Source organism: Felis catus, chromosome C2 (genome assembly GCF_018350175.1).
Source record: "Felis catus isolate Fca126 chromosome C2, F.catus_Fca126_mat1.0, whole genome shotgun sequence".
Taxonomy (NCBI): domain Eukaryota; kingdom Metazoa; phylum Chordata; class Mammalia; order Carnivora; family Felidae; genus Felis; species Felis catus.
Genome location: NC_058376.1, coordinates 81,097,234 through 81,110,828, shown reverse-complemented (window position 1 = coordinate 81,110,828; position 13,595 = coordinate 81,097,234). Strand labels below are relative to the sequence as shown.

The 13,595-nt window shown below is 43.0% G+C and overlaps 1 protein-coding gene across 13 annotated transcripts in view; it reads right to left on the bottom strand.

The window, feature by feature from the left end:
• The window catches only part of DGKG (diacylglycerol kinase gamma), a 217,099-nt gene that overhangs the window by 132,110 nt on the left and 71,394 nt on the right, over positions 1–13,595 (bottom strand). For 12 of the 13 annotated variants that reach the window (XM_023260324.2, XR_006585184.1, XR_002745323.2 and 9 more), the window contains 4 exons: positions 10,092–10,262; positions 5,328–5,377; positions 1,364–1,438; positions 582–704 (listed from right to left, as the gene is read on the bottom strand). In XM_023260324.2, the coding sequence (XP_023116092.1) occupies positions 582–704; positions 1,364–1,438; positions 5,328–5,377; positions 10,092–10,262 (419 nt within the window). The remainder of the gene's footprint in view (positions 1–581; positions 705–1,363; positions 1,439–5,327; positions 5,378–10,091; positions 10,263–13,595) is intronic. The other variant, XR_002745328.2, reaches the window with a different exon arrangement.

Below are 13,595 nucleotides of genomic sequence, written 5' to 3'. Positions count from 1 at the left end.
AGCGTGGGATCTTTGGAGTCAAGTGCAAATAAATTCTGCCTCCTCCTTTGCTCTTTAGGCCCCAAATCTCACTTTTCCATCTACATAAATTGGGGGAAAATATCTATCTTATCTGGTTGATTTGGTGGTTGAATAAGATACCATCACTGAATGTCCTCCACCTTCTGACAGATCGGTAGTTTTCCTTCCCTTCCTTCTCCCTTTCTTCCTTCCTCAACTCTCTTAGCATGTTTTAACCTAACTTGTGGAAAAGATGGTATTATCCCTTGATTTTTCCCCCCCTCTTCCCGGTTGGGTATAAGCTTCTGGTGGATGAATACTGTATCTGTGTCCCCTCCCAGCACTCAGAACAGTCTCTTTACTTAGTTATAATTTAGAAAATACCCTCTGTGAAATGAATGAATTATATGCCAGACACTAATCAGTAAAAAGAGAGGACTTTTGGGCTGGCCTAGAGTAGCTGGTGTGTCCATTGGGAAGACTGGGGCAGAAGCCAAGGCTGTATACAGATGTTAACTTCCACGTGGAGCCTGATGCTTCTGAAAGGCAAGAGCTCTTTGAGCTCAGGCTTGCTGACTTACAGAGTCATCCATGCCCAGCAGGACCAGCAGTGGGATGGTGGTCATCCCTCCGTGGACCCATTCCTCTAGAGACACAAAGCCGTCCCGGTCGTAGTCCATTCCTTGCAACATCTCCTTCAGTATCTGCAGAACCCAGAGAGCAACAATTGTCCACTTTCATCCTGCACTTCCCTGCCTCCCTCTGTCTCCTTCTTTCTCTTTTGCTCTGCCTTATCTTTGCCCTCTAATTCACAGTGAGCAGAGCAGTGAGGGGGCAAAAAGGGGTGAGGAGGCCAGTGTTCAGTGCCTGGCCCTGCCCTGCCCTGACTGCGTGGCCTTGGGCAAGCCACTCCTCTCTGGGTTCTGCTTTGCTCATCTGTAAAATGAAAATAGCATTGCTATGCTTGGAGCACTGTAGTGAGGGCAAGAGAAAATCAATATAAAATGTCTAATCTAATAACTGACTCATAGGAACCCCCCCCCCAGTGTAATTATTATTATTAATATTACCTAGTGATTGAGAAAATCTTTAAAATTCTTTCTAGCTCTAAATTCCTTGAACTCCTGTTATAAAAATTTAACTCCGGTGGAAAGGTTAGGGAGTATTATTAGGTATTACTATTTGAATTATGTCTTCAATTTTTCCTGTCAGAGAAGTGGAAGGTCAAGGACCCTAGAGAAGTTGCCTATAAGAAACTAAGTCTGGGAGAGCATGCACAGTAAACACTTGTATCCAAGTCCCGAATCCTGCTTTTCATTTTGGAGGCTCACGTGGACATCACCCCTTGCTTCTGGAAACTCACAGGCCTCAGCTCCGTGGGATCCCACTCCAGATACTGGGCAACGTGAAGCATCTGGTTGACAATACGATCCATCTCCTGGAAAACATCAAGAGGAGAGAACCACTGAAGATGTGTTTTCAAGAGCAATTCTCAAAATCCAACCCCAGCGAAGCTCCTGGGCAGGGGCGGAGCACAAGAAGCAACAGTGTAACTGTTGTGCTCTTTATGCCTTGACTACAAAGGTCTACGGAGAGTAGATGCTCAAAGAAGCACAGAACGTGGATAAGTCAGAGGTATGGAGAAAGCTCACTGAACACCAACCTCCTCCTGGACCCACCTGGACTCACCTTTTCCCCCAATCCTGCGCTTGGACCCAGCATAGAGGGTACCCATGTTTTCCCCTTCTTTGTGACTGTAGCTCCCTAAATATTTATAAGCCAACACAATTCTCTCCTGTCTATTTTATCCCTCCTCATTCCCATAGCTTTAAAAAAAATTTTTTTTAACGTTTATTTATTTTTGAGACAGAGAGAGACAGAGCATGAACAGGGGAGGGGCAGAGAGAGAGGGAGACACAGAATCTGAAGCAGGCTCCAGGCTCTGAGCTGTCAGCACAGAGCCCGACGCGGGGCTCGAGTGCCGAAGTCAGACGCTTAACTGACCAAGCCACCCAGGCGCCCATCCCATAGCTTTAGCAACTTGGGATCCATCTATACCCCTCAAGGGTCGGTTTCAGTTGGATACAGGGCCACTATGTTGGTTGTAGCTCAGGCACTATGATTTAGGTCACTTGGGGCATCTCCTCTGTTTCCTTTGCATCACATCCAGCCCTAAGCCCAGGGCTCTGTGAATAGGAAATTTATAAGGGCTACATTTGCCTGGTGAGTGAGCCTTTTGTTTAGTACCAAGACCAGGCTTTATTTAAAACCTCACAGAATTGTTGGACGCTAATGAATCAGTACACCCAGTGTTGCACAGAAACACAGTGGACCGAGGAGGGGTTTGCATCTCTTGGGCACCATCGAAGATGTTCAAAGTAAGGTTGATCTGGGAAGACACATTGGTGAACCGAAGCAAAGTTCACAAGTGCTACCTCTAGGGGCGCCTGGGTGGCTCAGTCATTTTAGTGTCTGACTTCAGCTCAGGTCATGATCTCATGGTTCTTGAGTTTGAGCCCCACTTCAGGCTCTGGGCTGACAGCTCAGAGCCTGGAGCCTGCTTCAGATTCTGTGTCTCCCTCTCTCTCTGCCCCTCCCCTACTCGTTCTCTCACTCTCTCACACACAAATAAACATAAAAAAAGAAAAATAAAAGTGCTACCTCCACCAGGTAGAATGCTGGGTCAAAATAAGCCATCTAAAGCCCAGCAGGGTTTTTAAAAATTGTATTTTATTTAAATTAAAAAAAAATCCATCACAAAACTGCAGATGAGGCAGTAAATTGGGATAAGGAAGTGGGCAGAACAGTGGAGACAGGGCTCAGCAAAATTTCCAAAGAAAAAGAGCTTGCAGATCTAGCTGGCTCCAAGATTCATTGATTAATAAAACAATGTGATTCAGGAACAGAGAATTAGATTCAGTCTCGGCCTGTGTGAATGGGTGGGCATTTTCAGGAAGCATAGTAGGTAGATTTTAGGAAGACCTTGTTCCCCTGATGTCTACCCTGGTCAGGCCACATGTGGATACTTAAAGAGTCATGGAGGAGTGGGTTAAGTTCTGTGCCACATTTTAAGAAAGGCACTGACAGAGGCACCTGGGTGGCTCAGTCAGTTGGGCATCTGACTTCGGCTTAGGTCATGATCTTGCAGTTCACAAGTTTGAGCCCCATGTCAGGCTCCGTGCTTACAGCTCAGAGCCCGGAGCCTGCTTTGGATTCGTTGTTCCCCTCTCTCTTTCCCCCTCCCCCACCTGTCCGCTCTCTCTCTTTCTCTCTCAAAGATAAATAAACATTAAAAAAAAAAATGAATAGCACTGACAAACCAGAGCTTGGTCAGAGTGGTTATTTAAGCCTGCCTTATGAGAAACAGTGTGGAAATTGTGGAATTTGAGCTTAGAGAAGATCTTCGGGTAGATGTGACAGTATCTTCAGAAACTGAAAGGCCTATTGTATAGGACTGGTATTCCACTGGTCAGCTGTCTTGGTCAGCTACCCAGGGCAGAAGTAAGCAGAGGGCTGTAGGGAAGGAGTTGAAGGCTGGCCTGTTTTGACCTCCCTGCTGGGTTGGGGGAAGGGGAACGGAGCAAAGAATCCTGTTTTGTTGAGGAAATTTCTCTGGCAGACTAGAGGTGCCTTTTGTGCAGAAAGGACGCCCTCTCTAACAGTGCCCCCAGCAGTGCAATGGCTGTCCCAAGGGAGAAGGTGAACTCGCCATTCCTCTGAGCTTTCACACACAGCCTGAGGATCCATCTTCCAAGGACCCTCCGTGGGAAGTTGAATCAGATATTTCTATTGGGACTCACTTCCATCTACCGATGCTGCCTTCTAAATAGACCTGGAACTTCACCACTTCTTACCAGCTGCAATGCTTCTACCCTGGTGCAAGCTACCATCATTTCTTGTCTTGTCTATTCCAACAGCCTCCTCACTGATATCTCTGCTTGAGTCCATACAGTCCGGTCTCAACAGAGCAGCTGGAGTGACCTGGTAAAACTGAAGTCATGTCACCCCTCTGCTCAAAATCTCCAGTGGTTCTCCACTTCTCCAGAGTAAAAGACAAACTTTCCCAGTCACCTATATGGCTTGGTATGTTTTACAGACTCTCCCCGCAAGCACCCCTGGCCATCACTTGTCTGATCTCACCCCCTACTACTTCTCACTTTGACCTCCTCACTCTTCTGCTCCATCACTCTGGCCTCCTCATTAACCCACCCACATTCCAAGCCCCCCCCCCCGAGGACCCCTGCACTGAGGCTCCCTCTGCCTGGAAGGTGCTTCATCTGGATATCCCCAGGACTTACTTCCTCACCTCCTACCAGTCCCTGTTCAAATGCCCCCTGGTGGAGACCTTCCTTGGCTCCTCAAGCTAAACCTGCAGCCCCTTCCCCCCAGCACTTCCTTCCCTCCTTTATCTGTCTTCCAGTACACACATTTCTCTAACACGTATCTTGCTATGCTTTGTAGTACATGTGCTTGCACGATGATGAAAGTTTCACGAGGGCATGGATTTCCGTCCATTGGCTTCACTGATGTATCCCCGGTGCTCGACGTGTGGCAGACACTCAACAAACATGTGTCGATCCAATGCCTGAGTGTCTGTGATTCTCTGGCTGTTCCCTGGCAGGACACAACCCACAGCATTGCGATGTGGCTGCAGGAATGTCTTAAAGGCACCCTGGGGTTTAGAGGACCTTAGGATGATTTAGGTGGTCTAACGGACTTGTTTCCTTCCTTCCCCGCGGGACTGGTCTGACTCAGCCCCATGCCCCTCGCCCTCACAGCCTTTCTGTTAAGGAGTCCTGTCTCTGACACTGCTGGCCGTAAGCACGAGGCCTGTCTGATTCTTTTTGCCTTCTCCCCTCTCTGCTTTCTTCCTTCTCCATCCTTCCTTTCACCCCATGATCCTGTCCTATCCCTGCCTATTCCCGAGGGAGAGTGGGGGCGGGGCTCAGGCTTTCCCAAGTTCAATGGGATGGGACCATGTGCTCCGAGCAGGAAGAACCAGACTCGTTGAGCTAATACCCCGAGCACAAGAGGAAGACTAGGAAGTTAAACTAGATAAGACACTAAAGCATCTCCCCATTTTGAGATTTTGTGATCCTGGGCTTCTAAGATGAAAAGGCTAGGTAGAGTTCACTCCCCCTCAGGCTGGTGCTATTCAAAGTGGTAGTGTGTGGGGGGGAGGAGTTCTACCATGACTTCTGTAGCCCATATTGACACACTGCTATTTCCATAAATATGGAACTGGGAATTTTTACTCTTCCTCTACTCGCTCCCCTCTCCCCGAGATTTTCTTGGTTTCAGGAGGGACATTTGGAGGGAGAACTTACCGCCTGGTCCAGGAGACCGTTCTCATCTGAATCATAGAGACGAAACATGACTGCAAGAGACACAGAGGTGAGGCTTGAGGTGTCCTCTGGGCACCAGGGACGAGCTGAGACTCTGATGCTGTCAGTCTTTAGATGAGTTCTGTCACTGGGGCGAAGGCTATTGCAGCCAGGTTACCCACCCTCCCAGGCGCAGAGTTTGACTTCTTACAGACAGGGTGGGAAGAGGGTGGAGAACCAAGCCATCTGGCTTCCGGACCTGTCTAACCAATAACTGTGGCTGATGAGATCCAGGTCACGGTATGATTCCTGGTCGAGCATGTGTATCTCGAAGTATCACTGGAACATGACTCAAAGCAAATGCCCAGCTGATAGTGGGTAGAGGCACCCAAATTATAAATGGGATACTGCTTCTGTTGCACACGGAAAGGGTGTGGGTTTAGGCAGACTCACATCTTGGCCTTGTCCTACCATCCCGGGCATCAAACAAGTCATTTAACTTTGGCCATGTTTCTTTATCTGTAAGATGGAGACTGTGATGTTTTCTTTCTCCTAGGTGTGTTTTTTTGTTTTTTTTTAATGAGGATTAACATGTAAATGATAGGCCAATTTTTTGTCTCCATAATAATTTTTAGTTTTTCTAAATAAGATATAAGCATAAAGTGTAAGGATATGTATAAAACAATAAATATCTTAAAACCTTTAAAATGTTCATAAAAGAAACATGCCAAGTAGGACTACATACATAAAGTAAATATTTTTGCTGGCCTTTTCAATACTTAGAAAGGCTTTAGGAGAAGATTTTTGACAACCTAGCTCTCCTTAAAAAGATACCCAGAGAAGTTTAAATTGATGTGTTCTTTCTCTTAACATCCCCATAGCAAGCAGAGAAGTTCAACATTATTTCATTAACCTCATGATTTCAGGCCAGCTATGATTACTCCAAAAATCGATATTATGACATCTAAATGGTTTTGACCTCATTAAAGATTTTAGAAAGATTGAGCTTATATAATACAGACTTCTATTCCTGTGCCCTATTCCTAAGCCTCACAGTGCTTGGAATGTAGAAAGCACTCAACAGACAGTATTCATTTTTCTTTCAATAATGAACATTTATATATAGCATTTAATAAGTACGATGTACTCTCCTATGCAATTTATCATTACTACTCATTTAATCCTCATTACCACCACTCCAGAAGCTACTGTATTTATTTTTCTGAAACATCAACATGTTATTCAGAAACATCCTCTATCATGTTCTAGCTGTAGGGAGGTGATGCAGGATAAGGAAAATCTGAGAGAGAAATTTGGGCAAAGTACTAAATTTTCATTTCTGGGACCTGGGAACTTGCATTTTGGTCATCTAAAAGGTGGGGATCCTGTCTGTGATCTCAGAAGTAAGCAGAGTGGGGAGCACAGCTGAACACGTCTTCATTTTCCTCCAGTTCTAACTTCATCAGGCCTGCTTTCTCTGTGGAGCCTCCCCTAACTGCCCCTTCCCCCACATACCCACTCTGGACCTCTCAGCACGTACCCAAAGGTGACAACACTCCTGCTAAGTTGCCCGTGTGTTGCTACATCTTTCTGTATGTTTCAATATCCCTGCACCTTGTGCTTGTTCAGCTGTGTGATCCTGGTAGGAGCTTAGGTTCTTTAAAAGTAGGATCGTGGCCTTGGGATTCTCCGCGAAACTTCAGAATGTCCTGGTCAGAGGAACTCGGCATATGAGGCTGACTCACCAAGCAGATAAAGAAGGACAGACCTTCCCGCGACTGTTGCTCCCAGACCCTGGGCAGGGGCAACTCTTAACACAGAGCTCTCTTGGTCCTAATAGGCACTGATAGTAGAACTAGAAAGTGTAAGCACTCAATTTTTCAGCAGCATGGCCTTGGGCAAGTCATTTACACTTTCTGCGCTTTCTGACATGTCAAATGAAAACAATCACACTGACCTTCTAGGGTTATTGTGAGGTTAAAATAAGATCATGTATTTTAAGTGATTAGCAGAGGGGTGCCTGAGTGGCTCAGTCAGTTAAGTGTCTGACTTCAACTCAGGTCACGATATCATGGTTGGTGGGTTTGAGCCCCGTGTCTCAGGCTCAGTGCTGACAGCTCAGAGCCTGGAGCCTGCTTCCAATTCTGTGTCTCCCTCTCTGCCCCTCTCCCACTCATGCTGTCTCTCTCTCTCTCTCTCTGTGTCTCAAAAATAAATAAATGTTAAAAAAATTAAAAAAAAATAAAGTGATTAACAGATATAAGGTGTTCAACAATGAGAATTGTTAATGTATTGATAAAAGGTATGAGTTCAGGCTATAATTTTCAAAAAGATACATGTTTGGTTATTAAAAAGCAAAGCGTAAGTTGTTTTCAGTCATTAAAATCAGGGGAAGATTTGAATTCATTTGGTTTCATTAAAAAACACAAGTAAGATTAAAAACTCAACAGGCCAAATGATCTGCAACAAAAAATTACAAGGAAAAAATAAGCAGAAGATTAAAATAGAAGAAACATAAGAAGCAATGGCAATGTATAGACCAAGTTTGGATCCTGAGTCAAACAACTAAAAATATATAAGATAACTGGGAAAATGTGAACACTGGCAATATTTGATATATAAACGGTGAAATGAAATCAAGTCACTTATGTCAAGGGGTTTTAAAATGGAGTTGGGAGGTTATCAAGTAGATGGGCCTTACCCACATCCTAACTGGGTGGAACTGTGAACTCTGACTTGGGCCAAACTTCAAATATTCCAAGGACTCAATTCTAATACCTGTAACTTGCTACAGTAAGTGTCTGCTTAGCGACAGCCTTAGTAACCAATTATATTCAGTCAAGATTCGTCTTCTGCCATCAACACCAATAAAAAAATTCTCTGTAAACAACATATACAAGCATTCCCTTTTGTCTTTAAAAACCCTCAACTTCTGTTCCCTCGGAAGGGCACTATTTGGCTTGCTGCCCAAATCTATGTTCCCTGAACTGCTATTCTGAGGCCCTAAATAAGTGCTTTTGCTCTTATACTGGCTCCGCCTCTTTTCTCTCTGAACAGACAATAGTAAGGAGTCATCGTCTTTCAATGTGATAATGGTGCTGTGGTTATATTTAAGAAAAAGTCGTATTTTTTGAATACTGAAATATTTATAGGTGAAATTACATGATGTCTGAAATTTGCTTCAACATATCCTGGGGCAGAGGGAATGCATGGGAGGTATAAATAAAGCATGATTGATTATAAGTCAGTAATTACTGAAGGTGGCTGATGGGTATATGGAAGTTCGTTGTACTTTATACTTTTATCTACGTTGGAAATTTTCTATAATAAAAAGTTTTTTAAAATGCAGTTTCTTGGGGTGCCTGGGTGGCTCAGTTGGTTAAGCGTCTGACTTCGGCTCAGGTCATGATCTCACTGTTTCCGAGTTCCAGCTTTGCAATGGGCTCTGTGCTGACAGCTCAGAGCCTGGAGCCTGCTTTGGATCCTGTGTCTCCCTCTCTCTCTGCCCCTCCTACACTCATGCTCTGTCTCTATCGCACTCAAAAATAAATAAATATAAAATAAAATAAAATAAAATAAAATAAAAAAATAAAATAAAATGCAGTCTCTTTCTATTGCCATTACAAAGACCCAGTCTGAGAGCCACTAATATGAAAACATCTTTCACATCCTGTCTGGTAGTTATGAACAAATATAAGGCCTCAAACTCAAAGTCCAGCTGAATCTCAGAAATAATTGGACATTTCACTTTAAACACTAGCCAAAAGAGACATAACTCTGCTATATTTGCTACCAAATTGGCACTTAAGGCTTGCAATTGTTAACACCTCAAAACTGGGTGGTTAGTGAACTGTTTCACTTTGGTTTGAGCGAGGGTTAACCTTTGCCAGATACTTCCTTGTTAACGTTTGAGTTTTGTTGACTCATCCTATTATTAACTGGAATTTTGACTTTTGCTATGATCTGTTATGTTTTTCCCTTTAATGTCTACTAAAGTCCCCAAAAGAGCCAAAACAATACATCTTTTTTAACGAGGTCCTATTGTCTTCGGTTTTTAAAAGTCTGCCTGTAGGCTGATGGAGGCCAGTGAGCCCAACCCTGCAGTGAATCTTACTAGGAGCCCGCAGGCTGTTTCCGCTGCTGTGGGCTTTCCTTTCTGCCACCAGATATTATTCCCTCCCTGAAACCAACTTTAAGGAGCATTGTGAAACCAAGATCAACTCCCTTACCTAACTAGCTGTTTCTCTCTAGAGGCCAAAAAATGTGGCGTAGGGGTGGGTGAAGAAATGAAAATAAGTTTTAATGAGATAGAGACTGATTAATTCTCAAGAAAAAAAAAAGATTCCCTCATAAAGAGTTGTTTGGGCACAGAACAGGAGAAGGAAGACAAATACTGAATATCCTCCCTTGAAAAATAAGAGAAGGTGGCAGCTTTTTGGTTGGAGGCTTTCAGGAAGTTCCTTCAGCAAAGAAGGGGAGTCTTGACCCCTTGTAGAGACTTCTCCCCTTTCCAAATTTTCATTCTCAATACCAAGGTCTCAGATGCGCTTCCCACTCTCCATACAACTGGTTCTGCTCCCAACGTGGATTCCAGGAAATGTTCAGATCACTGTTGGTGACAGGACAGAAACACCTTCCCCAAGCAGGCATCACCAGTACCCATGATCCCAGATCAATCTCCCCATCTGACATGTTTAGAAGGAAGAACAAGACACTACATCTTCCTCTAGGAAAAACTTGAAGCCCCTTGACAGGGTGGACACTTACATTCCAGCTTATCCTGAGGTCTCCCTGTCTCTAGCAGGGACAGGTAACACACGACATCCTTCAGGTACACTATAGGGGATTCTGAGCCTGGAGATGGAACAACAGGATTTCCCAGGAGGGTTGCAGCCACTTGGTCTTTTGTTGGCACCTGCTTCTCGGTGATCTTTGATTCTGCAATAGGCAAAAGGAAACCATCCAACGGCACTTAACGTTTAGTAAATATTAAACCTTGTTTGTTGCTCCATCATTTTCTTGGTAGGGAGTGTTGGTTACTTAAATATGATCAAATCAGTGGTCCTAGAAATCTAGTTTGTAGCATTCATACTCTCTGAATGGAGCCCATTCTGACACTTCTAAGAATCTCTGTCATTGTAAGAAATTCACCTATACCCTGTGAATTTTCAGAAAAGATGAGAATGATTTTTAGTAATATCAATACCCAACAGGTAAATGTCATTTTGCCTAATTTTTTGGGAACACTTACTCAATTTCTAGAGTTACTTTTGGCTGGGATTCCAAAATCCAGACAATTGGTCATGTACCAGTACACCTTTTTACAATTTTCTTCTCAAATACATTCAAAGATAAAGAAAAAGATGAACATTCAAAAGAGAAAACTGGGATCAACAATCGACAAATTTCCAGGCACTCGGAAGAATTCTGACTAGCCGCAAGCCTAATCTATTGGATTAAGAAAATGCAGAAAGTGGTTTATCATACCACAGGAATATAGTAAGTTATCCCTCTGGAGTTTTCCTTCTTTTAGGTTGGAAAACTCTGTCTTTCTTGTCTTCTAATCCAGAAATATGAGGTTATTGCTAATGAGAAAACTGGGCACCTATATTTTACTGTGTGAATTATACTTTTTTTTTTTAATTTTTTTTTCAAAGTTTATTTATTTTTTGGGACAGAGAGAGACAGAGCATGAACGGGGGAGGGGCAGAGAGAGAGAGAGACACAGAATCGGAAACAGGCTCCAGGCTCTGAGCCATCAGCCCAGAGCTGGACGCGGGGCTCGAACTCACGGACCGCGAGATCGTGACCTGGCTGAAGTCGGACGCCCAACCGACTGCGCCACCCAGGCGCCCCTGAATTATACTTTTCTTGAGGCACTTTAAGGGATATCTCTCTTCCCCCCAGCCTCTCTAGATCCATGCCCATAAGAAATGATCTCTTAATAATTTCCAGAACAAGGGTAAATTTGCGGAAAACACAGGTAAAAGTAAGAGGAAGACTGGTAGTGAAAAATCCACTTAGGTGTTGTGCCACTAAGTGGTGGAGGTCTGAAGATATAGACAGAGGGAGAGACAGCCCTGATGTAATGGCTGCTTCCAGTAATGGAAGGCAGTGCAACCGGTATACTTTTTATTCAGAAAGCCAAAGTGCCAAGCAAAGGCAAACAGTTCCTATCCTATCTGTCCAGTAGAGCTGTGCAACATGAAAGCCTACCTTATGAAACAGAGCTATAAAACAAGGACAGGAAGCTCCATCCTGAAGTCTCAGAAAACCAGATCTTCGGAAATAATTTCCTACTGGACAAGAAAGACCCTCAGAGGTTGAGAGAAGATATGTTAAATTGGAGCAGAGAGCCTCAGGGGTGAGCAAGTTGGGATAAAAATACAATAGGGTGAAATAAAAATAAGGATAGTAAGATGGGGGAAACTGCAATAAAATTACATATGCAACACAAGTATTAAAATCAGCACTGGAGGAAAAGTTATGAAAAAACATAATCTATAAGACAACTGTGAGAAATCCTTTGCACTAGGTAGCCCATTATACCTCAAGTTACTGTTACATCCTCAGATTATCCATCCATGAAAACACTATTATAATGACTTCTGTTTTGACTAAATTGGAGTAACACGACCAGATTTATCCTTCTACTGAAACAAAAAACTGGACAAAAGATATGAAAAAATGGACACTGAATGTGGTAGCACCAAATGGTGATCCCAAGAGACAGAATACAAATGAGATGATCCCCATAATTGCCACATCATACTGTTCAGAAAGAGTTTCTAGGCTGTAGCACTGGTAAGTGGAACCCAGGAAGATTCTGGAAGTCTCTCTGAGCTGAAGAGATAGAGCTTGAAGCCTGGGGAGCCCAAGATGGCTAGAGTTCACAGAGCAGAGCAGCAAAGAGGAGGAAGCTGCACAGAGAGAACTCCAGAGGTCTACAAAGGGTACTCTGTGAATAATCAGTGGAGAGTCCCGTTCCATTATTCAGCTGAGTAACAATGAATACAGATGTGCGAGGAGACTACTGGAGGCTGGGGAAAGAATCAGTATTAGAGGGAACAGTCCCTGGAATGCACAGAGAGCCAGGAATAGTGTCTATTCTCACCAACTAAGGTAGAAACCCCCATAGCTCATGAATCATTGAGTACAGTACTCAGAAGAGTTTTGTTTTGATTGTTGGGTAAAATTAGCAAATGCCTTTCTGGTCCTGGCTAACAAACTTTTAAAAGCTTGACCTGAAAAAGGTCAAACTATTTCCAAGTAGCCTAACTGTGCCCCAAAACAAAGCTCAAGAATTTTTATAGGAATATCAAAATATCCAATACCCAATGATGTAACATTTTCAATGGCTGGCATTTAATAAAAAACTGACAGGTATGCAAAGAAGAAAGGAAATATAAACAATAATAATGAGAAAAAGCAATTGAAATGACCCAGAAATGACACAGATGATATAAGACAAAAGCTTTAAAATAATTATTACAACTGTATTCCATATGTCCAAGAGGCTAGAGGAAAGATAGTACACTTTAAGTAGGAATATAAAAGATATTTAAAAATTCCTGTCTATATCAAGTGTCTAGATATGATGCGTGAAATGAAAAAAAAATGCACTGAATAGGACTTAGAGTGGATTAGGCATTGCAGAAGAAAAGATTAGTCAATTTGAAGCACAGCAAAAGAAACCATCCAAAAAGACTAAAAAAAGAAAGAAAAAGAGCATCATACTGTGAGCTGTGGGACAACTTCAAGTAGTCAAATAAACATGTAGTTGGAATACCTAAAGAGGAAAGAAAGAAGTAGGAAAAAATTGAAGAAATAATAGCTGAAATTTTTCCAAATGTGTCGATATTTGATAAAAGCAATAGAACCTCAGATCCAAGATTCTCAATGAACCCCAAACACAATAAATATAAATAAAACTACATGAAGGTGGGGTGCCTAGGTGGCCCAGTTGGTTAAATGTCCGACTCTTGAACTTAGCTTAGGTCTTGATCTCATGGTCGTGAGTTCAAGCCCTGTGTTGAGCTCTGCACTGAGCATAAAGCCTACTTTAAAAACAACAACAACAAAAACCCCCAAAGCCACACCAAAAACATCATAATCAAACTGATTAAGATCAATGATAAAAAAAAAAAATCATAAAGGAAGCCAGAGGAAAAAAGGCACATTATGTAGAGAGAAACAAAGATAAGAATGACAGTAATTTTCTCATTGGAAAGAAAGTAAGCTGAAAGTCAGTGGAAAAACATCTTTAAAATA